This window comes from Panthera tigris, chromosome D4 (assembly GCF_018350195.1).
Source record: "Panthera tigris isolate Pti1 chromosome D4, P.tigris_Pti1_mat1.1, whole genome shotgun sequence".
Taxonomy (NCBI): domain Eukaryota; kingdom Metazoa; phylum Chordata; class Mammalia; order Carnivora; family Felidae; genus Panthera; species Panthera tigris.
Genome location: NC_056672.1, coordinates 58,590,928 through 58,616,943, shown reverse-complemented (window position 1 = coordinate 58,616,943; position 26,016 = coordinate 58,590,928). Strand labels below are relative to the sequence as shown.

The 26,016-nt window shown below is 48.6% G+C and overlaps 1 protein-coding gene and 1 long non-coding RNA gene across 2 annotated transcripts in view; one reads left to right on the top strand and one right to left on the bottom strand.

Annotated features, from left to right (window-relative positions):
* The window catches only part of FBXO10 (F-box protein 10), a 52,793-nt gene extending 27,210 nt beyond the window's left edge, over positions 1–25,583 (top strand). The window contains 11 exon segments of the mRNA XM_042964768.1: positions 344–934; positions 3,954–4,212; positions 4,215–4,786; positions 9,808–9,957; positions 12,256–12,392; positions 16,716–16,786; positions 18,529–18,681; positions 19,579–19,848; positions 21,485–21,798; positions 22,917–23,098; positions 25,083–25,583. Of these exon segments, the coding sequence (XP_042820702.1) occupies positions 350–934; positions 3,954–4,212; positions 4,215–4,786; positions 9,808–9,957; positions 12,256–12,392; positions 16,716–16,786; positions 18,529–18,681; positions 19,579–19,848; positions 21,485–21,798; positions 22,917–23,098; positions 25,083–25,257 (2,868 nt within the window). The 5' untranslated portion in view covers positions 344–349 and the 3' untranslated portion in view covers positions 25,258–25,583.
* Positions 18,660–22,992, bottom strand: LOC122233172. The gene is made up of 3 exons (XR_006210659.1): positions 22,856–22,992; positions 21,591–21,680; positions 18,660–18,925 (listed from the first exon to the last, which is right to left on the bottom strand). It is a non-coding gene; the product is annotated as an uncharacterized LOC122233172 (long non-coding RNA).
* Positions 25,584–26,016: the final 433 nt, after the last annotated feature.

Here is a 26,016-nt window from a genome sequence, read left to right as displayed (position 1 = left end):
ATCGCTTTTTTTCTTTCTTTCTCAATTTTCATCTTTCATCTCCTCATCTCTGCCTGGCTCTGGTACCCACAAGGTTCTTTCCACAAGTGGGGAATATGGCTGAACAGCAGTTTGGGGGTTATATCCTTACAGTTTCTGACCAAGAGAAAAGAGAGTCTTGCCTGTTGATTCCAGGTGGAACAATCGCAGAGGAGGATTCTGATTGAGGGGATGGAGCTCTATGATTGGCTGGGCCCTGTTCTCTTGCACACCCTTGGGGTCACGAGAAGGCAGGGAATATTTTAAGAAGAAGAACTGTAAGAGGGGTCAACAAAAACCTCTTTGGTTTTGTGTTTGCTCCCAGGTGACCATGGAGGCCGGCGGTCTCCCCTTGGAGCTGTGGCGCATGATCTTAGCCTATCTGCACCTTCCCGACCTGGGCCGTTGCAGCCTGGTGTGCAGAGCCTGGTATGACCTGATCCTCAGTCTCGACAGCACCCGCTGGCGGCAGCTGTGTCTGGGATGCACCGAATGCCGCCACCCAAACTGGCCCAACCAGCCCGATGTGGAGCCTGAGTCTTGGAGGGAGGCCTTCAAGCAACATTACCTTGCCTCTAAGACATGGACCAAGAATGCCCTGGACTTGGAGTCCTCTGTCTGCTTTTCTCTATTTCGCCGGAGGAGGGAACGCCGTACCCTGAGTGTTGGGCCAGGCCATGAGTTTGACAGCCTGGGCAGTGCCTTGGCCATGGCTAGCCTGTATGACCGAATTGTGCTATTCCCAGGTGTGTATGAAGAGCAAGGTGAAATCATCCTGAAGGTACCCGTGGAGATCGTAGGCCACGGGAAGTTGGGTGAAGTGGCCCTGCTAGCCAGCATTGATCAGCACTGCTCCACCACACGCCTGTGCAACCTTGTCTTCATGCCGGCCTGGTTCTCCCCTTTCATGTTTAAGGTGGGTGTCCATATCCAGGTGGCCTCTCCAGTCCTGACCCTGGGCTTTGGCCTCTTTTTAGTGGGTTTGCAACCCCTTTTTGTTGGAATTAAGAGTTTTGTCGTTATTCCTGTAACACGCTCCTCTGCACCAGTTAAGAAATGGGCACAGTAACAATCAACATTCTGCTTTATTCCTGGCAAAACTGTATTAAAAAATAAGCCAAGGACTCAGAACCCGAACTGCTTTGTACTCCTCTTCCCCACTGGATGCACTTGAACCACAGGGGAGTAGCTAGGTGGGAAAGCCAGGTCTGGGAGTATGCCACATGGTCGCAGGAAGCAGAGAACAACACTTCATGCTCAGAGATAGGCAAAGCCAGGGGAGGCTATGCAAGACCAATGACCTTTAGCATGTCAGCCCCACCCTGTGAAGGAGGATCAAGGAAGGTCAGGCTTTCACCAAGAGTGACTTGAGAGAGGCTCAGGAAATACCAGCCCAACACATATCCTCTGGTAACACAGAGCACACAGGCTGTATTCAAAGCAAAGTATGTATTGACACGTTGGTAGGTCCTGGCAGAGCGGTTTACAGCTTTACCTTGCATAGAAACATTGTAATATGTAAACTTTGTACCTAATCAATAATAATTATGTTGCCACTATTCTACCAGTAACAACAAATTGTCCCTCAAGTTTGTAATGATCGCTATACTACCAGTCGTTTATGGTGCCCTGACTGTGTGCCTGGCATATGCTTTACAGCCATTAGTAAGATGTGTAGTGTCATCCGGTTTTATAGATGAGCAAACTGAGGCTCAGCAAGATTAAGTGACATAGTAAGAGACAGAGCTAGGATCCAAAGCCTATATTGATAATCTAGGTGACTTTGCATCGGTGACTTCATTTGATCCCCACAACAAACATTCGTGGTAGGTAGTACACGTGGGATCCCCATTTTGCAGATGAGGGGCACTAAAAAGCTCAGAGATGCTGCTAAGTAACTTTCTCAAATGCATAATTAGTGAAGTTAGAACTCAAATCCAGAACTCAAATTGTAAGCCCCTTTGAAGTTACATTGTGTTGGATTCCTTGGAAACCTAAAAGCCTACTTTTTAGGCCTAGGTTGTTTCAGAAGGACTGATGAATGATTCCTATGTGGGTCTGTAGACCCAGAAGAAAGTTTGATTCCAGACCTTCGATGTTTCCATTTACTCTGAGGGTAAAATGTTGGTTTCAGCCTCTCCTTCCCCCTTAGAAGTGCAGCTGCAGACCCTCATAGGGTGGGGGCCTGGCCTTAACACTTCTCTGTAGCCCAGCCCACCATCTGGCTTAATGCTTGGCATGTATCAGTGCTCCACTGGTGATTGTCTTTTAACTGAAAACAGGACAGGAGCTAGGATGACCTTGCCTGAAAAATGCAAAGGCCAGAGTGATTTCACAGCAGTTTTCAGTGACTTCTGAGGAGAACCCTAACAACAGCTGTGCATCTCCAGAGAGCTGGTGTTCATCTACAGAGAGGACCAAGTAAAAGAAAATAGACTTAAATTGCAGCTAGAAAAAATTAACTTAGCCATAAGGAAGAATTTACAGAGGTTAAGGCAAGTAAGGTCCAGGCCAGGCTCTCAAGGGTGGTCACTGCTAGAGAATGTAGAAACTGTTCATGGGGTGGATGTGTCTGGATCACTCAGTGGAATCATGGAACATTCCCTCATTTTACAGTTCAAATCCATCTGGTGGCATTTAGCATGAAATCCAGAAACAGTTACTTTTCAGGAATACAGAGTGGCTGGGCTTCTCAGTCAGGCCTGGGAGCTGAGGGGCTCAGGGGAGTGGTGCTGTGGGGTTCAGCACTTCCCTCCCCGAGAAGAGTCTCTGTCCTTTGTGTCCCTGACCCCAGGTAATGATAGCTAATTTTTATTAGGTGCCAACTTTGTATCTGGCTCTCCGCCTTTTGCTTCATTAGCTGGTAAGCCCCCTATTGCAGACAAAGAAACTGAGCCTCAGAGAGGTGAAGTCCTATCCAAGGTAACATACTTGAAAGAGGCAGAGATGGGAGTGCCCCATGCAGTCAGACTCCAGAGCCCATCTTAACCACTGCTCAGTGCTGCCCAGCTGTGGCAGCATACCTCATCCCCCTCTTTAGGGACGTAGCCTGCTGTTCTTTGCTGTACTCCCTGCTATGTTCTAGTTGCCAGACAGGCTGGATTCTTTCCCAGTACCTGTGGCTGGGCATCCCGTACTGCCTGCCCCAGCCCAGGCAGGGCTTAGCCCCTCCTGGCCTGTCTTCTGTTAGCCCTCAGGGTTCTGCCTGGCTCTGTCCTAAGTTCAGACACCAAGCTGATGCTCTGTGGGGTGCTGCAGGGCTGAGAGAAGATGGTGAATGGAAAGTGGGCTGAAGGGTTGAGACCTAGCACAACACCTCGTGACCTCACACTTCCTTCACATAACCGAGATACCACTTTAGGATTCCCTCGCCCTTCAGGGGTCACAGTAAAGTCATGCTCAAATCCCAACCAGTTCTTGTGTTTCTCTCAGTTCAAAGCTGTCCCTGTTATTCCATATCATCTCTATAGTGACATTCCTTCTCCTGGTTACCATTGATCCATTTCACACAGCATCCTTCTGATCATTCAGCTTCTTCCCTCTTCCCCATCCTTACCCCTCAAAGTTTATGTTCTCACTAAGCATTTCTTGAGTATTGGGAGAATTTACTTCATATTTGAGGTCTTTAGGAAGAGCCCTGCTGCACAGCGTGAACTTTTTCCTGCCATTATCTGTTTCTACTTTCATCCCCCTCCCTTTGGGATTAGAAGGAGGGAAAGGCAGGCAACTCCAAATTTTCACCGCTCTGATGCAGTGCAGCTTCCTGTCTGGGGGCCTGACACATGCCCTGGGCGGGGGGTTGGGGGGGCGGAGGATAGGATCAGCAGGACAAATGGCCTTTCCGTGCTCCACCCTCCTTAAGGAGCAGTTAGAGTACTGCCTAACAAAGTAATTCTCATCCCTGTTTTATCCACTCTCTCTTTTTTATTCCTCAGACAACATCGGGTCATGTCCAATTTGACAACTGCAACTTTGAGAATGGGCATATCCAGGTCCATGGCCCAGGCACCTGCCAAGTGAAGTTTTGCACCTTCAAAAACACCCATGTTTTCCTGCACAATGTGCCCCTGTGTGTCCTGGAAAACTGTGAATTTGTGGGCAGTGAAAACAACTCTGTGACTGTGGAGGGCCACCCATCTGCAGACAAGAACTGGGCCTACAAGTATCTACTAGGGCTTATCAAGTCCTCCCCAGTGTGCTACCCACAGAGGATTCTGACTCTTTAATGTCCCTGGACCTGGAGAGCAGGGACCAGGCTTGGAGCCCAAGGACCTGTGACATTGTCATTGAAGGCAGCCAAAGCCCTACCAGCCCAGCTTCTACCTCCCCAAAGCCAGGCTCCAAGGCTGGCTCACAGGAGGCAGAGGTGGGCAGTGATGGGGAAAGGGTGGCCCAGACCCCAGACAGCAGCGATGGAGGCCTGAGTCCCAGTGGTGAGGATGAGGACGAGGACCAGCTCACATACAGACTGTCCTACCAAGTGCAAGGCCCACGCCCTGTACTGGGGGGCTCCTTTCTAGGCCCACCACTTCCAGGAGCATCCATTCAGCTGCCCAGTTGCCTAGTGCTGAACTCTCTGCAGCAGGAGCTGCAGAAGGACAAGGAGGCCATGGCACTGGCCAGCTCTGTGCAGGGCTGCCTCATCCGCAAGTGCCTCTTCCGGGACGGAAAGGGAGGCGTCTTCGTTTGCTCCTATGGCCGAGCCAAGATGGAAGGAAACATCTTCCGGAACCTGACTTATGCAGTGCGGTGTATACATAACAGCAAGGTGCTGTCATAAGGCTCACTCTGCAAATTCATGAGGCCTTCCTGGGTCACTAGGAACATGATTTTGATTGATGAGATAGGCTCCTGTGGCTATACATAGGAAGGCTATTTTTTTTAAAGCATCTTTATACAAGCTTCTAACACACCCTTATGTTCCATCATCTGGTTTGGATAGAGCAGAAACTATTGTTCCCATTTTACAGAAGAGGAAACAGGGCCCAGAGGGGGAATGTGACTTACTCAGGGTCACACAGCAAGTTAGTGGCAGAACTGAGACTAGAACCCAGGTCTTCCAACTCCTTTTGCTATGTCATGCTGCTTTCAACCATGTCCCCCTAGTCCTAGAAGAAGGAACAAGGGCTCTTTAGCTGGATGAGAGAAAATTGAGGGACATATGATTACTGGCTTTGATCCAAACCAGAGAAGGCTCCCCAGAAGAGGTGTCTAAGCTGTAGGACGAGTAGTGGACAGCCAAGGAAAATAGTGTGCATGTGGTGAAAAGGGGGTACAGAGTGAGGGCATTCTAGGCAGCCAGAACATTCTGCACTGGGGCCTGGGTGTGGGGCTAAATTCAACAGTGTTCTGGGGAGGGAGGAGTGGTTGGAAATGAGGCAGGGGAGACGAGCAGAAGCCACCTTGCCCAGGGCCTGAAAAGCCCCTTTGAGATATTTGGACTTTATGCTAAGTCCATCCTGCCCCTGATACAGTCATCACCCTGCAGGCTCTTCAGGGTGCCGCAGGACAGTCTACAGATCCTGCAAGCCACTGAGCACAGGAACAGCCTCTCAGAGGAAAGACATGGCCTTTTGGAAGAAAGCATGGCCTAGCTCCTGAATTTGAATCTTGCCTCTCCTCTGATCCACCATGAGGATTACCGTCCTCTTCTGTAAAATGGAAACAAGCTTCCCTGACTTGCCTCTCTCACTGGGGTTTGTGAGGATTCGGTACCTTAATATTGCCAAAGCACCTAGTAAGCTGAGGGGCACTGCACATGTGTCACATGGGAGTCTTGCAGATCTCTGCAGCCTTCTAGAACAGTTAGCAGCAATTGCATTTAATTGCATTTTGCCCAGTCCACTTCCAAAGAGGATTTTAGATGATGTTACCAGGAAAGCACAATATCAGCCTATAGAAAATAAGAGATAATGGTCAGATAAAAAGGATAGGTGATAGTTTTGCTCTCAGGTACCGCGATGATAGGATCTGGTCTGAGCCCTCCAGGAGGGTCTCCCCCCACCCTCCCACCTAGTATACTTACCAGGGATATGGCTTCTGAGTCAAATTCTGGCTCTGCCCCTTATTAGCTATGTGTCCTTTGGACTAATGATACTACCTGTCTCCAAGGTGCAGTAAGGATGAACTAAGGTCATATATATAAAGTGCTTAGTAGTATGTCTGGCACATAGCAAGTGCTCAACAAATGTTTTTTGTTTATTTTTTTAAAGTCCGGTGTGAGAGATGCTATGATGGAGGTACCATGGGTGGCATAGGAGCCCAGCCTCAGGGAAGGGTCTCTTGGAGAAGCAGTGCCCAGGCTGAGCTTCCCAGGAGGAGTAGGAGTTGGCAAGGGGAGGCTATGAGACCGTGGAGGTGTGTGTGTGAAGGCCCAGATGTGAGAAAGGACAGCACGCATTTAGGGAGTTGCAGGTAACTCAGACGGCCAGACGTTGAGGGGAGGCTGTGAGATAAGGGAGTCAGCTAGCTGAGGCACAGAGGTCTTGCCACAGAGATTGGAGTTTGCCATGAGGCAATGGGAACTCGCTGACAGATTTTAAGCAGAAAACTATGGTCAGATCTGTATGTGAAGAGCTCATGCTGTCAGCTTTCTGGAGAATGGAATGGAGGGGAACTAGGCAAGAGGCAAGATCAATGAGGGGCAGTGGAGAATTGTGATTCAGAAACAGGAGGGGACAGGGCAGTCTGAAGAGGTAGGAAGGAGGGCTTTAGGAGGGAGTAGTCAAAGCCCTGAGGCCTAGATTTCTGGCCTGAGTGGCTGAGACAATAGCAGGAACATGGGAGATTAGGACATGAAGAGAGCTGCTGAGTTCAGTTCCGGTCATGCTGAGTTTGGAGCATGTCTGACATCTAGCAGAGGTGCTGTCTGGTTTCCTGGGTCTGGGGCTTTGGAGAGAGATGCACCCTGCCGTGCAGACTTGGGAGCAGGTGGTAGCTGGGAGTCATCGAAAAGGAGAAATGAAAAGTTACACAGCCTTACTTGGAGCCCTTTTGAACTGTTGCTTCCAGAGGCTTTGGGAAGAAATTGTGCAGCCTATAGTTCCTTGTGAGTCTCTAGCAAGGAACCTGAGAAACTGATATTCCTGATTTTTGACTTAAAAAAAAATCCATGGTTTCTCATGAGTACCCAGCATCAGGTACAATTGTATGCTAAGTGGCATTCATACAAGCAGGAGCTGTGGGCGTGCAGGGAGTGCAGGACCTGCTGAGCTAGTCCCATGCCTAGAAGCAAAGCCTTGATCCAGTGGCCAGAGGGCAGCCACCCTTCCCTGCCTCCTAGAACATCTCCAGGAGAGTAAGGCTGGCAGAAAGCCCAGTTGCTTGGGACTCCACAAAGAAAACTGTGATGTTTTTCTTGCTGTTTTGTGTATCTTACCATTTTTAGTTGAAAGTCAAGTATCTAGGAAAGTAGAGATTGAGGTCAATCACATTTATGTGTGGAAATGGGCACACTTCTTCTCATGCTAGGCCTTTAGAGGGCCAGGTTTGGGGTCAATCTAGTCAGGATTAAGCTAGTTCAGGTTTTGTTGTTATGATTATCCTCAGCATTCTTCATGTTTTTCTTTACCTTGTGCTGGTTTTTTCCTCTGCTTTTAGGGTCTTCTCTTTGTTTCTTGGGGGGTTGGGGGGCGGTGCTGTCTCCATGGTCTCACCCTTCCCAGCAGATTGTGGTCACTTGTGGCTCTGGGCTGGTGGGAGGTTTTCTCCTGTGTCCCAGTTTGTCCTTAGTCTTAGGCAGGTGCTGTGTCTATGGGTCTTGGAAGTAGGCACTTTCCAATGGTCCTGCCTCATCCCCAGCATTAGGGAGGTTCTAAATATCTGGGCCCAAGATGGGGTTTTCTCTTTCCCTTCCGTGAAAGGGTTTGCTGCCCTTCCCCCTACTGCTGAAGACTTGTTCTACAGGGAAGTTGGGGAGAAAATTCAAAGAGGGGCTTAGTACTTTCCCTACAGTAGTAGCTGCTCTCCTTTTCCCCCATGCCTCCACCATGTGGGAGGCTATCTGTCTTCAGTCTCTTGTCCTGTCCCCCGGTCTTTCCTTGTGAGCATCTCACGAGGTCTCTGGAGAAGTGGACATACCTACTCCCAGGGCTTCTGCACTCTCACACTGATTCACACTTGGCCTTCAACAATGCACTGAACCCTGTAGCTGAATCCTTACCGGTTCATGTGGCTCCATATGCAGCTGTGCAGGCAAGTGCTCCCATCTTGTCTCCTGGGAGGTGCCTGTTTTCCTTGGATTTCAGGCTTGTTGGCCACCCTGCAACCTCAGTTTTCTGACACGTTCAAGAAAGGCTATATTTTTGTGCATTATCTGATTCTGTTCTTGTCGGGGGGGGGGGGGGGGGGGGGGGGGAGCAGTGACTGCTCTGGTCAGCGTTCTCTGTCCTAAACAGCTTCCCTTTGAAACTGGACTTCCACTGTACCTTACCCTCCTAGACTTTTATTTTATTTTATTTTATTTTATTTTATTTTATTTTATTTTATTTTATTTTATTTTATTTTATTTTATTTTATGTTTATTTATTTTTGAGAGAGACAGAGACAGAGTGCAAGCAGGGCAGGGGCAGAGAAAGAAGGAGACACAGATCTGAAGCAGGCTCCAGGCTCTGAGCCACCAGCACTGAGCCCGACACAGGGCTTGAACTCACAAACTGTGAGATCACGACCTGAGCCTAAGTCAGACGCTTAACCAGCTGAGCCACCCAGGCACCCCTAGACTTTTATTTTAATGTAGTCTATTATTTACTAGTAGTGCACAGTTTATCCTGATATAATGTTTTTACTATTAATACGCAATTGCTTAGAACAATACAAATATATTCTGAATCTTTTAAGTATAACCTATTAAGTATAACCTATAGGTAATAACCTATTAAGTATAAAAAGAAAATGTAAATGGCAATCATCCCCTTAAATAAGCTCTGTGCTGGGTTGTAGTACCTTGTTTAAATGCTTCCTTGTACCAATGCTTCTTATGTTTCCCTTAGAACTCCAAACTAAGGAGCACCCCAGGATAATACACTCAAGAAAGATTCAGAATGGATAAGAATAGGCCTTTGTCTTATAAAGTGAAAGGGAAAGTGGGGAGGTTATCCTCAGGTGCTTTCTCAAGCAGGTGAATTTTATTTTATTGTTATTTATTTATTTATTTTTTTATGTTATTAAACTTTATTTTGAGAGAGAGCAAGCGTGAGTGGGGCATGGGCAGAGAGAGAGAATTCTAACAGCGTTGACAGCCCCAGAGCCAGACACAGGGCTCGATCTCATGAACCGTGAGATCATGACCTGAGCAGAAATCAAGAGTCAGACACTTAACTGAGCCACCTAGACACCCCTCAGACAAGTGACTTTAGCAAAGGCACATGTGGACCTTGGTTCCATTCGTTGTTAGCTGTGCCCTTGGAACCTGGGGAGATCTCCATGTAACCCCAGTGCACGTAGAGTTTGAAGACCACTAAATCCCATCTTCTCTGAGGGTCCTTTCCATTCCCTGAGCCAGTTGTTCTGTTCACAAGTTGTGAACACGGGGCACGGGGCTGAGCTTAGGTCCAGGTTTTATTAACGAACCACTGTGGCTGGTAAGGAGCCTACAGGGCAGAGGCAGGCAGGGCACATTGCTCCTCAGCTCCTGGGAGCACACCAGGTGGGAAGAGGCCATCCTTGTCTGCTGGTGGAATAGCAGGGAGGGAGCAGATGGTAAAGAAAGAACTCAGGTGTTCTTTTAAAAAAAGGTTTTTTTAAAAAACCTGTGAGAAGAAAACAAATGGCTTTCTCTTTTCTGCCTAGATCGTCATGCTCAGGAATGACATTCACCGCTGCAGAGCGTCAGGCATCTTTCTTCGCTTGGAGGGCGGAGGCTTGATCGCTGGCAACAACATTTACCACAATGCGGAGGCAGGAGTAGACATCCGGAAAAAGTCCAACCCACTCATACTGGTACTTTTCTCTGTCTTCATGCTCTTTTCAGAGTAGCTTCTTTTCAGAAGCCTTTTCTGAGATTATTTACATAAGTGTTGCCACCTTGAATTTATATTGCTTCCTGTTTGCAAGTGGTTCCTGGCCTTTTCTCTGTGTGTCCTTGTGACTCTCTGTCTTCTTTCTTCACGTAATAGGAATGGCTTTGAATAAGTCACCTCCCTACAGTCTCCTTGTCAGGAAAAAAGAGGACCAGATAGACAGGGAAATGTCACAGAGCACTTCCTCAGCTCTGATAGGTTCTGGTTGGCTTTGAGTTTGAGAAGAATAAAGATACTGTATCTGCCCTGCAAGATACCTGGATCTAACTAAAATGTTAGATCATTCTTCACTATAAAAAGGACATTTATGATGTTTAGTTCTGAAGATTATTTGTCTCATGAATGTTGCGAAGCCATGTGGATTTGATTTTACACCAATGTGAAAGCCACTTGAAATGGTAGAAGATAGGACCAGTGACATGAGAGGCCTTTTTCTGCTCAGGCCTTCCCTTAGAGACACATATTCCAGGAACTAAGGAATGGCCCAGACTTCTTATGGCCTTGAAAAAATAATATCTGCCTTTATGCATAGTGCTTATCACTTTGTATGTATGTATTTATTTGTGGTTTAATCTTTACACAACCCTGTGTGGTAGAATTAATATTCCATTTTATGGATAAAGACATTGAGGCATAAAGAGACACTAAAGATGCCTCCCCAAATCATACAACTAGTGACAGAGCTGGGATTTGAATCCAGGCCGTCCTGACTCAGGGTCATTGTTCTTAACCCATTATATTAGACTGCCCTTGGGGTGCCTGGGTGGCTCAGTCGGTTGAGCATCCAGCTTCGGCTCAGGTCACGATCTCACAGTTTGTAAGTTCTAAACCCACGTTGGGCTCACTACTGTCAGCACAGAGCCTGCTTCGGATCCTCTGTCGCCTTCTCTTTCTACCCCACCCCCCCCCATGTGCTCCTTATCTCTCTCTCAAAACTAAATAAACATTAAAAAAAAAAAAATCCACCCTCGCCAATGCAGATGAAGGAAAGTTCCTAACTATGCAGATGAAGGAAAGTTCCTAACTATATTTAAAAAGACATGCCTAGCCATCGTCCTCTTTCAGCCCCTTCCTCTCACTGTATTTCTGCCATGCAGCTGGCGTCTGATGCACGGCCTTGCCTGAGGAAATGAATGCCACTGTTGCCAGAGAGATGAGAGGAGTTTGCCTTCCCAGGGACAGAGGGGACAGGCCAGTTTAGCAGGTGGAGGGGAAGGGGGCGTTATGTTTCTGTCCTGGCTTTGTGAAAGGGTGTGGGGATGGAAATGCCACTGCTTACGCTTCTCTCTCCAAGCTTTTCGCTTTTCACAACCGTGTGAGGGACTTGTGTTAGGCAGTGGTTGCCCTGGTGAGTCTGCCAAATCCTTCAGGAGAAAATCTGGAAAGTGAGTAAGAATAGGATTGCTTACAGCGTGGAACGTTTTAAAGCAAACTAGAACTTTGCTTCTGTGAAATTGTTTTGGAAGAGAAACAGCTAACTTCCTGGTTTAAGTATAGGAATGTATTTAGGCTCTAAATTAACAGAGTGAAACAATTTTATTATCATTTATTATGACCTGAAAATGTCGCTGCGCAAAAGCAGCTAACTGGGAAGCAGGAGAACTAGGTTTCAGATCTGGCTCTGCTGCATACTGTATGGCCTTCGGCCAGCATCCCCATGCGTACAAAGAGATATTCGAAATAAATCTAAGGGTCTTTGTTTGTAGCACATACAGCTTCTGTGATCTCATGCCCCATGGAACAATCAGGCTCACCAGAGCCACACCTTTCCACAGGCCTTCCCTGAATGGGAAGTGGGGAGTAGGAGCCAAATGGCTCTCACTCTTCCCTGGAGGTGGCCCGCTTGGGACTGCACGTGGCCAATATTGTCATGTAGTGGGGTGCTGAGCTCCCTGGACCCTGGACCGTGTGGCCTGGCTGGAGTATTGTGTTTGGAGGACTCTGGAGGCTCAGCAGCGTTCAGTAGCATGCCTTGCGGATGGAGAGCAAGAGGCGGGGCAGTGAAGACTCCTCTCTCTGGATTCTCACTTACAGCTTTGCATGTGTGCACCAGGGCAGCAGCGTGGCCCATTCACTTTGTCATGTGCTAGGCAGGGGGCTTCAGGGGCGCTTTCTCCACTGTGTTCACCCCGGCCCTGCTGTGGGCTGGCAGTTGAGCACTCGGTTTCTTGCTGGCAGGTCTGATCTGTCTTCTTTGGTGTCTCCTGTTCCCTTGCAGTGTAACCAGATCCACCACGGCCTTCGTTCTGGCATTGTTGTCCTTGGCAATGGGAAAGGCGTCATCCGGAACAATCAAATCTTTTCAAATAAGGAGGCTGGTATTTATATCCTGTACCACGGAAATCCAGTCGTGAGGTATGTGTGCTGTACCCAGACCATCCTCAGCCACGGTCCCTTCTTTCCTCCCTGATCTCTGCTTCCTACACTGTGACTTTCCTCCATTTGAAAACATTTTTGTTGACTGAAACAACAGTATAGCAAAGCAAGCAAAGGAGACTCCACCCCGATCCCACTGTAGTAACACAGGCACTTTTGTTTGCATTTCCTACCAGTTCTACTCAGCAGACGTTACTGAGCACCTCTAATAATGATAACAGAGGAGCACTCTGCTCCCCCAGAGCTCACTCTAGCATGGAAGACATACGTGACCAGAAATAACTCTAAGACAGAGACGGCATAAAGATTTCCACTTACCTGACAACTCTGTTCGGTTGAAAGCAGCTACCTAAGATGCTGTGTTAAGATCCAGGGGCTGTATCTGGCCTCAGCACAAAAGCGTGCTGTGATGGATCAGCCATGCAAATTGTTAGGCGAGAAGGGGCAGTGGCATTGCCGGGAGCATGGGGCTGCCATCCCAGCTCTCGAATGGGGCAGGCTGATAAATGCTACTGAAGTGCTCCCAAGGGAGACAACCATTCTACTGGGGGGATGTGGGAAGGCCTCCTTACAAAGGGGTGTTAGAGTTGGACTTTGAACTGTAGGTAGAACATGGACTGTCATGGATATGGGAGTGGGCATTCCTAGTAAAAGAAACAGCATGAACAAAGGCAGCAGAACACGGCAGATTCAGGGGTTGGCTAATAGTCCACTGTGGCTTGAGAACCTGTCTGACACAAGTTGTGATGTTGGTATAAAATGTTTTAAATTGGGACTATCCCAGAAAATTGTGGGTCCTGTGGCTGCTGCAGCATGATCTGTATCTCCGTGGCAGAGTGGAAGGGGTGATGAGAAGAAAGCTCAGGGCTGGAGGAGGAAGCCTTATGTGGACCCAGCTGAGGAAGGTGGCATTTAAAAATTTTGAAACAGAAGACTCACACAGTTATGTCTTGCTTTAGGAAAATAACTGGAACAAATGTGCAGCAAATATATTCTGAAGTGTTTTTTCCCCTTGATTATTCCAGATGTGCTTTTCCATATTGTTGCATGGCGTTTATCAGTTTTGGAAAGTTTCAGAACATTCCATCTTTTTGATATTCCATAATTTTTGAACCAGTCCTATTACTGTTAGGCATCTATTTTTTTTTTTTTTTAACGTTTATTCATCTTTGAGAGACAGAGAGAGAGCATGAACGGGGAAAGGGCAGAGAGAGGGAGACATCCCTCTTCGGAGAGGGAGACATTCTTCCAAGAATCTGAAGCAGGCTCCAGGCTCTGAGCTGTCAGCACAGAGCCCAACGCGGCTCTCATGAACCGTAAGATCATGACCTGAGCCGAAGTCAGAGGCTCAACCGACTGAGCCACCCAGGCGCCCTAGTTAGGCATCTATTTTTGACTGTTACAGACATCTTACTGAAAACAGTTAGTGGTCACAGAGTTCTTTCTCCCTCTTTTGCATTATTACCTTAAGAGTATGTGTTTATACATATGCTTGCTATAGATTTAACACACATGTAAGTGTTTACTGTCTATGTAAGGGGACAGTGATATAAAAAGTGTGTAAGAACAGTCTCTGCTCCATGGTGTTTACGGTCTCATGCCGGAGATGGACACACAACCATGAGGGAGACTCATCAAAACAAGTGCTTTAATAGGTCTTTGTGTAAGTGACAGAATGACAGAGGAGCCAGCCATAGTTTCAGCTGAGCGAGTCAGGGGAAGAAGGCACGAGTTGTGTGTAAAGGATAGGTAGGATTTTGTGGCCAGGGAGATGGCATTCTGGGCTCAGGGGCAGTGAAATTCCAGGATGTGTCTTGGAAAAATGGTATTAAATGTGGTGCGTCTGCCACAAGAGGCCAAGAAGATTGAGTAGAAGAGCAGCCTATGAAGGCAGGTTGATGCTGGAACACAGAACCTCTGATACCGAGTATGATCTGCAAAATAATGACTCTCCAGATCAATCCACTTCCTAATCCTTGGAACGTGCAAATATGTTATCTTTCATGGCAAAAGAGATGTTGAAGATGTGATTAAATTAATAACCTTAAAATGGGGAGACCATCATGGATTATCCAGGTAGGCTCTTCTGTAAATCATAAAGGTCCTTAGAGGGAAGCAAGACAATCAGTCGGGAGGAGGAAATGTGACAGGAGTAAGCAGAGGTCAGAGTGATGAGACTGTAGGCCAAGAAGTATGGGCGACCTGTAGAAGCTGGAAAGGACAAGAAATAGATTCCCCATAGACCTTCCAGAAGGAACATAAATCTGCTGCCACCTTGATTTGGTCCTGTAGGACCCATTTTGGACTTCTGACCTCCTAAACAAGAAGGTAGTAAATTTGTGTTGTGTTAAGGCACTGTGTGTATGGTAATTTGTCATAGCAGTCACACACCAAATCTGGGAAGTTTGGACTTTACCCTGTGGGTGCTAGGGAACTGTTGAAGAGTTCTGAGCAAGGACTGTTACAGTCAGATCAGTGTCTTGGTTTTTAAAACAGAATCTCTTTGAGGGGCTCCTCCTGGCTGTCTCAGTCAGTGGAATGTGCGACTCTTGATCTCGGGGTTGTGAGTTTAAGCCCCATGTTGGGTGTAGAGATTACTTAAAATCTTTAAAAACAAAAAACCAGAACCTCTTTGAGAGAATAGGTTGTGTTTTTTTCCCTTTATGTTTCTTTGTGATGGAAGGTAGGGATCTGGGGGAGGGTACAGAATGAATTTTGAAATCCCCGAAGTAGCCTGGATAAGGCCATGGCAGTCTTTTTTGCCAGTGAGAGTTTTATAACCCTTTGTGTTTCTCTTTTTGCCTTGGCTTCAAGGAAGCACAGGGTTCAAACTTTCTCATCTGCCATAAACATCCTACCATTGGTTCTTGGAACAATGATTTGTCCCCCTTTCCTAAATGTTTTCTGATCCCTCTTTTATCTTTGTTTTGCTCTTCCTGCATACATACACTCTCCAAGTGCCCATGGGTCTCTTCTGGAGGTGAGATTTGTATTAAACTATACCAGCCATGCATTTGCTACTATGGCACAGCTCTCAGAAATATGGATGCCCTAGCCCAGGGACTATGTCTGACCGTGAATTCTAGAAACCCACAGTAACCATCTGCTGACTGAATTGTAACCAGATCAAAACAGACTCTTTAGATCTGAGGGAAAAAATGGGGATGTCTTTAACAAATGATTTCTCTTGTTCCACTCAAATGCATAGGTAGGTGCAGTTGACATTTGGCTTCCCCAGCATCAACATACTTTGCCGGGTTTTTTCCCCAAAGTTGTAAACCATTTGGACCCTGCCCTAGGAGATGGGAAAACTTAGCCAACTCCTACTCAGTAATGTTTTGTTGGATGCCAGGCCCTGAGTTAGGCTCTAAAGAGCCAGGTGAATACTGGACCTAAATCCCTCAGCCACATGGTAGGAAGTAGGAGGGTTGTCTCCTAAGAGAGGAGGCAGGTGCCCTTCTAGGAAGAAAGGAGGTCACAGCATTCCTGTTAGTAAAAATAACAAACAGCAAATGTGTGTCCTCCAGGGATAACCCAATTGTGCTAATGTCCAGGTGTGACTGGCTTTGTTTTAACAGGCAGGAAACTGAGGTGCAGAGACAATGCATGTCCTTAACATGCTCAGGTGTCTGGTGTTTCATTCGCAAGGCCTTTCCATGGTAGTGAGGGCTGCGTGTTTCTCTGAGCAGGAGCATGTTTTCCTGTATCCTCCACATGTGGTTCAGCCAGCCCATGAGGTCTCACATACACATCCTCTGATACTCTCAAAACCCCCTTTTAAAAAATCTGGTTTTCTTTTTTTAAGGCATGTCATCATTTTATGTTGTCTTTCAGGGGATAGGTGATTAACAGAAAATAAGATAAAGAGTAGCTGTTGGATATGAACAGGGATTGTAGGCTCATTACAGGCAGAGACTCTGACTCAGCTTTGGGCACAAATCACGCCCAAAGAAGCTTAACACAGCTTCCTAGGAATTCTTGACATGACCAGTTGTGGACTTGTCACCTGTGCACCACGATGGCATGCGTTTCAAACAGCTTGCATGTGAGCGACAGTCAAGAGGCCACAGAAACTCGAGTAGCATTGTGATTGTATGGCATAGTTATTGATTTAGTTCTGGATCAAGTTGTCTGCAAGTTCACTAAAGATTTATAAATGGCTTCTAGGACTGCAGAAATGCTTTATGCCCCTGTGGACTTGTGTTGTTTGGGGAAGGCCACAAAAGAAGGTAGTCACCTGAGCAGGCATTGGCTTTGACATATGATAATGGTCTCATCTTATTCTTTTTCCTTGCATTTTAGCGGGAACCACATTTTTAAGGGCCGTGCAGCTGGCATAGCAGTGAACGAGAATGGCAAAGGCCTCATCACAGGTAAGGGTGGGAAATGCCTAGAGCCGTGGCCAACCAGGCAACCAGCAGCTGAGCCAACATCCCCGGCCTTGCCCCTGCCCAGTTCTTTACCTCAACAGCCTGGCCACCTTCTGTCTTCGTTGCTGTTCTGTACACTGGCCATGCCAGCCTCAAGGAGGGCTAACAGGGAGGGAGTGTCTGCTCTTTGCCAGGCCCGCTGCTTACAGGATCTCACTGGAAGGCTCACATAACACTGTCAGAAACATTTATGGCACACACACTGAATCCTTCCTCTTGGCTTTTGTATGGGCTTATGCCTGCTCAGGAAACCCATCCCCATTTCCCCTCCACCTGGCCAACACCTGCCGAGCAGATCCTTTGGGTCTCAGCCTAAATGTCACTTCCTCAGGGAAGCCTGCCCAGACCTCCCACTGTACACATAAACACTCGCTGTACCCAGAAGGCATGCTCTGTGGGACGTCTTACTTAATTTCTTAGGGATCTGTGTAAGGTCAGTCTCCTTTAATATAAGGCGGTAAGTTCGCTAAGACAAGGATCAAGTCGGTGTGGTACATCACTGTAGCCTCAGCACGGAGCATAGCCGTACCTGGGACATAAAAAGAGGTTGATCCAGTAAATCCCTCTGACTGAATCCTGCCTTCATTTATCAGATGTTTATTGAACACACAAGGTATGCAGGAGATGGGGATACATCAGTGAACAGAACAGTTCTGTGAACAGCAACCCTTGGGTTCCTGACATTTTAGGGGAAAATAAACATGTACACACACACACACACAAGAGGCGTATCTGTGAGTGATAAGTGCTCTAGAGATAATTATAAACTTTGATATATTTACATAAATGTATATTATATGTAAATATATAATATGTAAAATGTTATGTTTATATGCAATAATTGAAATAATTTATTGAAATTAATTAAAATATAGTGATAGAGGGACTATGTGGGTATTTAGGATTGTGTGGTCAGGGCAGGCATTTCTGAGAAGGCCAGACCTGGGTGACAGGACAAAGCCTGAGAAAAGAACCAGACTTATAAGCAGGGCCACCTGTGAAATACAGTTGGCATGCCTGGGGAGCAGAGGTTACTGGTGTGACTGGGTGTGGTGAAGGAGGAGCAGGGAGTCACAAGTCAGACAGGGTCACAGAGGCGGGAAGGGGCCAGTCACATAGAGTCTCCTGGGCCATTGCACTCCAGTCTCAGGAGACTGAGAGTCTACCCAGCCGTAGTATTGGGAATATCAGTATCCCAGCACCAACCCCCTGACTTGTGACTCTTCGGCCCACTCCCAGAGAGGTGGTGGATGAGGAGAGGAAGGCTGTGGTCAGTCCAGAGCTGAGCCTGAGAAGGACCAGCTTGTGCCTCCCCAGGCTGGTGGGGGAATGGCTGCATTCTGCCTCAGCCCTCCTAGAAACAGCCCCAGAACAGCCCTGCCTGGCCTTGGTCCAGAGACTCTAAAGCCAGTTTATTCTTAGTTGTTGGTCCTTAAGGCCACTGGGTACAGCGGGTATTAGGAATATAAGAGAGCACAAGAAAGATACAAACCTTGCCCTTGAGGAAAGAAGACAGCACTCAAGTCCCTGAAAAGCCAAATACCAAGCAAGATTCGGGATGCTGATTGTTGACAAGGCAAGGCCTGGTGTCCTGGTCCAGAAGGTCCTTTCTCTCAGCTGTCTAAGTCCTCATGGCCAGTGTAGGTGGTCCTTGGGTCTTGACCCTCTCTTCTGCCTCTCCATAGAAAATGTCATCCGTGAGAATCAGTGGGGAGGTGTAGACATCCGTCGAGGAGGAGTCCCTGTCCTCAGGAGCAACCTCATCTGCTTCGGCTACTCAGATGGTGTGGTCGTGGGAGACGAAGGCAAAGGACTGATAGAAGGAAACACCATCTATGGTGAGGCGCATGTTCCTGGGGGAACGGGTCTTGGGTCTAGCCCAGCCAGGGAGGCAGGAAGCCCAAATTCCATCTTTAGCTTGTGGGTCCTGAGAAAGTCACAGTCTTCCCTGGGCCTCAGAGACGTCCTGAAGAACAGGTTGATCTCAGGCCACAGCGACACAGTCCCTCTCAGAGTACAAGAGCCTCTCATCAATCACCTTGTAACCCACGGGATCGGTGAAACAGAGAGCTTCATCCCCATCTAAAATCACAAAAGTCAGGAGTTGTGTAAGGACGGAGCCATTTAGGCACTGATGTGGGCATCTGACTCCTCTTACCCCTTTCTTTTGATCTAGAGAACTAGAAATAGAATGGGAGAAATAGGATAGTCCTAAAAAAGAAACTGTTCTCGCTCATGCTGTGACTTTGAGCAGAGCCTTACTCTCTGGACCGTATCTCTAATTATTGTTATTTACCCCATTTTAAAGATAAGGAAACTGAGACACAGAGAGGCTCAATAACCTGCTGAAGGTCACACAGCTAGGAAGTGATAGGGCTGGCATTCAAACTGAGGCCACCTCCATCTCTATGCAGGAAGGGGTTGGGCTGGGTGAACTCTGAGGACCCTCTGGCAGTGTCACTCTGGGCTTCTGTGCTCTGGAACTGTGGCCTTGACAGTTCTCAGAGCACTTTTACACCCTATGGAAGTATCCTGGTTGTGAGACTGACCTGGTTGTTACCCTCTTATATGAAGGTGAAGCCTCCAGCCATAAAGTGATTTGTCCAAGGCCATTAGCACGCCAGGGACTCTTGTCTCCCAGGCCAGTGCCATCTTTGCTTCACCTCTTGGGGAGACACTGGGTGCTGCCTCACCCACTGCTCAGTGTCCATGACCAGCCCCTTTCACCATCCCAGCTAATAAGGGCTGTGGTGTGTGGATGATGTCGTCCAGCCTGCCCCACGTCACCAGCAACCACGTCAGCTACAATGGCCTGTATGGAGTGGCAGTGTTTAGTCAGAAGGAGGGTTCTGGTGAGTTCCCTGGAGGTCACGGGGCCCAGGAGAACTTCAGCGAGGATGGGGACGCCATCCTTTGGGAGACAGAGCTGGAGAAGGACGATGACCCACTGCGCCGGCCTATCGCCATAGCTCTCGTGGAGTCCAACAGTATTAATCACAACGGAGGTGAGTATCCCCTGCTCCAGAGCCTTCCGTCCTCACACTGTCTTAAGGACCCTTCCCGCTTGGTTGGCTACTGCTTTTGGCCACTTACCCAGTACCCTGGACCTCTGGCCATCACCTTCCCTGAACTTAAATCCACCTTTCCTGCCCCCCTATCTCACCTTGCTCATGCTGTTTCTCTTCCCTGAAATCTCCTTTCCCCCATCCACACATCCCAAACAACTTGAAGTTCAAGGCCCACTGTGAATGCACCCTTACCCTCTCACCCCACTGGCACTTCCTGGGGGCCTGGGACTGGATATGTTTCTGTGGCTGTTTTGTCAACTCTGACAGGCTGTGAACTTGAGGCACGGAGCTGAATCCCAGTCTGTCGGCACCCCTGCCCCAGCAGATCCCACATCCCACACCCGGCATATACATTTCCAATCTGAGACACGTTCCCCACATTTTAACATCTAATAATGTGCATTTCCAATTGATGGCATATCGTGGTTTAATTGGCAATTTTTCTTTCTTGTACAGAGATAAGAGTGGGTTTTAAATCCACAGGTTATCTTAAATTTGGAAAGAAAAAAAAAAAACAACAACTTACAGAGTTGATCTAACTCCAGGGCTCCCAAACCTGAAGGATGATTAGAGCCACTGTAGAGGGCTGATGAAGGAAGTCTTGTTAAAAGAAGGCTCTTGGACACTAGCGAGCTCTTGTCCCGGGGAAGGCAGAGGGCAGGGAGAGTGGGAGCCAGCAGAAGATGAGTTCTGTCCACTCCTAGTTCAGGCTTTCTCCACAGGGCCATGCTGTCCAGTAGGACAGGCAAAGCCACATAAATTCACATATACTTGATTTATATTTGCTCTTCTCCACCAGACAGAAGCAACAGGCAGGTGGCACGAGAGGTTGGAATTTTCAGACTCCCATGTGACCCCTGGTGTCGTCCTCCCCACAACCTCCTGCCAATGCCTCTTGCTCTTGTGGGTGGATATCACCACTGGGGAGTCCTCCTCCTCTTCACCTCCAGGTCCCCCTGCCATGCTGTCTCTTTTTGACCAAGCCATGCGGCTCTAAGCCTGCTGATTTTGTGGGGTTTTTTTTCTATAACCATGTAGTGTCTCTAAGCATATACAACCCCAAACATCATTTTCTTTCCCAAATTTCGAACATTTTAGATACTTAATAAAATTACAGAATTTCCCTTGTAAAGAAAATTTCCCAAAACAATAGGGAGGCAGATGCCATCTCAGTACAAGAAGAGAAACATGCAGAACAGCTATCCAGCAGGTGGACCTTTCTGGAGGGGGGAACAGGCAGCCTTAAGCAGGGAGTGAGCGCCCCATCACAGATGACAATATCGTAGGAGCAGGCGAGCACAGGAGAGCCGCATGGGCAGCTGAGCCAAAGCAGCCTTCATCACCTTTTCCTGTTTACTGAGGACTTAGTTCAGAAGGAACAGAATTTCCCTGATGCTCCAGGGTTTCTTCCTGCTCGGTTTGTCATCCATCCTGAAAGATGTGACTCCCAAGGGCTGGTTCCGAGTGTTGCTGCCTCTTCCCCACCTCTCTCCCGGGATGCACAATTCCACCAGGGTTTTTCCTGACTGCCGTTGTCAGGACTGACCCTGCTCCCTAACCCCTCCACCCGCAGCCTCAGGACTGTACGTCCAGAGCAGTGAGGCGCTGCATGTCCTCACCAACGTGATCCATGCTAACGGAGACAGAGGCATCACTGTAGCCCAGAGCAGTCAGCTCACCCGCGTGGCCAGCAACAGCATCTCCTGCAACCGGCAGAGTGGGGTCAAGGTCGAGGCCCAGTGCAAGGTGGAGCTCCGGGGCAATGGTATCTATGACAACAGAGGCCATGGGATCATCACCAAGGGCGACAGCACCGTGGTCATCGAAAATGACATCATTGGCAACCGGGGCAGTGGGCTGCAGCTGTTGCCCAGGTCCGACACGAAGGTGTGTGTGTGCGTGTGTGCGTGCGCGCTGCATGTGCCAGCACAGGGCCCAGCCCTAGGACAGCCCTTGCACCCTCTCTACTGAGAAGCCCGAGGCACCTGGCACTGCAAGGGACATCATTCCTCCTGTGCAAACCCAGCCTGGTAGACACAGGTGGGGCTTCACACAGGAAGGGGGACAATGTGAACTAAGCCCTGAAGGATGGACAGGAGATAACCAGCAGAGAACTAGGATGGGGGTGTGTCCAGGGGTATCGTTGTGGTCTCCAGGTCCAGCTCAGGGCTATTTCAGCCCCTCCCCCTAACAGAACAATCTCCCACAGGACCTAGTATGCACTGGGTGCTTCATGAGGGGGCCTGCGTGCACACTATTCTCTGCGTCCCTGCAGTACCCTCCCCCTTGTCTGCCTCAGCCCCACAGCTGGGCTGTCAAAGCCTTCCCTGACCCCCCAGCCTGTCTGAGGTACCCCTTGTCTGGACACCAGAGGTGCTATTGTTTCCCACCTCTCCCCGCCCCCACCCCCCCCCACCTCACCTCACACAGCACTTCCTATATGCTCCTCTGCCTCTTTGTCCACGCCCCCAGAGATGAGCTCTGAGCTCCATTTTTATGCAAAGCACTACACTGGGTGCCAAACCGACTCAGTCCCCACACTTGAGAAATTACCATCCCGAGGCCTCTTTTTGGCTCTGCAGCTTCATGAGTAGTGACTCCGGCAAGGAGTAAAGAATTTCCTGGGCTCTGCATCTGGGCACTGTGGAAGCAGAGGAAAGGAGCAGGGACACGCTCCTGCCTCAGTCGAGGTGCCAGTGGTCCTTGCCACTGGTACAGTCTCTCCTCTCTGCCAGGCCTTTGTATGTTGTTCCTTCTTCCTGGAGCAGCTATTCCCTGCTCTGCACCTGGTAAACTTCTACCACTTACCCATCACCTCCTTCGGGAAGCCTTCCCTGGTTCTCCTACCTGATCTCAATATCCCTTCCCTGAGTTCCCATGGCTCAATGCTGACCTACCTTAGCAATGTCTTACCCCTCAGGTTTATAACTGGTATTTCACTTACCTGGCTCCCCAACCAGTCTGGGAGTCCCCAGGGTGTGACAAGCTCTGGCTGTCTCTCCCAGGTGATAAAGAACCGGATCCATTCATTCCGGGCCTACGGCATTGCAGTGCGGGGCCGCGCCAAGGCCCTGGTACAGGAGAACATCATCTTCCAGGGCAAGACCAGCAAGACGATCTTTCAGCAGATCTCAAACAACCGAGAATGTATCATGCAAAACAACAAGTTCTTGGTGTTCAAGAAAAAGTAAGTGTCTGGGATCTGCCTAAACCAATCTTCTAGAACCACAGGGAGGCAACTAGAGAAGCCAGGCCCAGTGATGCTGGCTGTCCTTGCTCCCTGCAGTCCTGCCAGCTTCTGGCTCTGGTCACTTAAAGGTCCGTGCTCGGACTTTAGTCAGGCCGGTGCTGAGGACCTGCGTCTGCCTCCTTGGGAGAGAACAGGCTTTAAGAGTCAGGGGGGTGTGATTTTAAATCTCAGCTCTGCCAGTTTCTTGCGCAAGGCACTCAACACCTTGAGTCTTAGTAAAATCCAGTTAACAACGTCTGCTTTGTAGCACCAATTTAAGATACAGTCAAATCGTGCAACCTAGCACAAGATCTGAGGTATTACAAAGACGTTCATTGCTGCTGCTGTCACTTATTTATGATACCTCTGCCTCCGTGTACAACTGCTTCACACTTATCTTCCCTGAACCTCCCTGTCCCTCCCTGCTCCCCATTTCAGTGACCTCACCATCTGATCTATTCTGGCAGCAAAACCTCTGTGACTGATTTCTCCCTAACATCAGAGTTCAGTCAGTCATTACTAGGTCCTCTTGATTCCACTTCTGAAATGTGCCTATATCAGGCACCTTTTCTCCCCAACTGCCATCACCCCTGCTCACATCTCAGCACCCTTCACCCTGACCTCTGGCCCCTGTTGCCAAGGTGCTGTTCTGCTGGTGAATGGATGGACTCTGTTCTGCTTGGTTGGTGCTTTGCTACACTGGTTATACAGGTAATAACTGTTATACCACCGCTGCCACATTCCTCTCGAACTGGTGACAGCCCTGGCTGCCAGATGTATCCATCTAAATCGGCTCTGCTCATGTCACAGCCCTGGTCAGAAACCTTTGATGGGTCCCCTTTTCCTGTAGTAATGATCTCTATTCCTTTTTTAATTCTACACACGCTCAGCAAAAATATTGAGGAAACCTCATATATGTTTTATACAGTCATAACTTATAAAAAAAAAAAGGAATTCTAATCTTTTCTGGACAGAAAAGCAGATATGATCCCAGCAGATCATATCGTGGACTCCCTGGGGTCTGCTTCCTCCTGTCCCTTTGGAGACCCCAGGATACAGATAGCACAGACCTGGCAGCCTGCATTATCCACCATGCACTGTTGAATCCTGATTTTCCTGTCCAAGCTTGCTGTCTGCTGCCAGACTCAAATGCTGGCAATTCTTTGGACACAGTAGCTAGCTCCTCACCATCCACACCTTTACAGTCCTACTCGTTGTTACAGAATCATCATAAAAATGCACAGAATATATGGTTACTGGCTTAAGCAACTTAGGATTTGGGGTAAGAGGTGGTCCCTTGTAACTCAAATGACAGAAAGCCCCGACCAAAGCTTTCCCTGACCCTTCAAAATCTCTGTAAGATCCTGAGGGACTGGAAACCTACCAATTCCTGTCCCCTATAGCAGTTTCCAAAATGTCATTTAAGGAAATCGCACAGTATGTAGTCTTTGGAGCCTGGCTGCTCTCACTTAGCCTAATGCACCTGAGATTTGTCCGTGGTGTCACATGTTGTTCATTCTTTTTGTTGCCAAGTGGCGTTCCGTTGAATGGATGGACCACACTGTTTATCCGTTTGTCAGCTGAAGGGTATGTAGTTCCTAATTTTAGGTGATTATGACTAAAGCTTCTGTATACACGCAGGTCATACACCTAGGAGGGAAATGAAAGAGAAAAAGTCACCGACCTTCTCCAGAGCCTTATAGAGATGGGGAAGTTGAGGCTTACTTGTCCAAGGTTACATGCAGAGCTGGAACTAGAGTGCAGGACTTTTGCCCCCTAGCTTCCCATACATCCCACCTCCTTGAGCTATCACTGATTTGGAGGCAGAACCGACACCCAGATTTTGAACACCTGGATCTCGAGCCTAAGGTGAGATGGTGTGGGGCATTCAGCAAATGCTCCAGACTCTCACAGTTCATGGACTGTTGTTTTGCACCTCTAGGTCTGATACGTGGCGCCTGGTGAACCCACCAGCACGGCCTCACCTTGAAAGTTCTCTCCGAGGCCCCTCTACAGCCCACAGTGGACAGAAGGTGACGGCCATGGCGACGAGGATCACTGCCCGCGTGGAAGGTGGTTACCACAGCAATCGTAGCGTCTTCTGCACCATTCTGTAAGGAAGGGGAGCCGCGGCGTGGGGCGGCTAAGGGCGGTGCAAAGACTCCAGGAGCAACAACCCCATACCCAAGCTCAGGCTCGGGCTCTGATGGGTGTTCAGCCGAGCTAGGAGGTCAAGGCAGCATCGGGATGAAAGCAGCAGCTGAGGGGCTCCGGCCCTCTCTCAGTCCTCCTACTCACTGCACCCCGGAGAAAACAGGCTTCCGGGCTTCCTGGGGACTAAGAAAAGAAACAGATTGGTGGGTTTCCTGTCACTCAAGCTCTTATAGAAGTTATGAAGAGTTAGAGAAAAACGATACTAAAGCTTTGGTCAGGTCTCTCTGAATGACAGGGAAGTGTTGTTTTACACACACCAAACCCAGACTCTTGTCAGGGAAGAGCAGATTTACTCCTGAGGGAGGAGGTGATTCTAGTAAGGTGGAAAGAGATAGCTGCCCCAGAATTTTCCCCTTTCCTGGACCTCTCTCGATCCCCACAAGCACATGGCCACACGCTCCTGGCTATCTGCAGAGGCTGGAGGAGTTGAACTTGGTTCCCTTCAACTTAAACTTGAACTGTGAGGGGGACAGGGAGCCCTCTGGAAAGGCTGCCCTACGATGACAAGGGACTTGCTGAAAAGAGGAAGGCCGTGTGGAGAAGTCCTCCTTTCAGCGGCCCAGGTGCCCGGCTGGGTGGGGCAAGGATGCACGAGACCCCACTCTGCCCTCAGGGAGCTCCCAAACTCAGGAGGATACTGGCTCGAGGCCCTGCGTGTACCC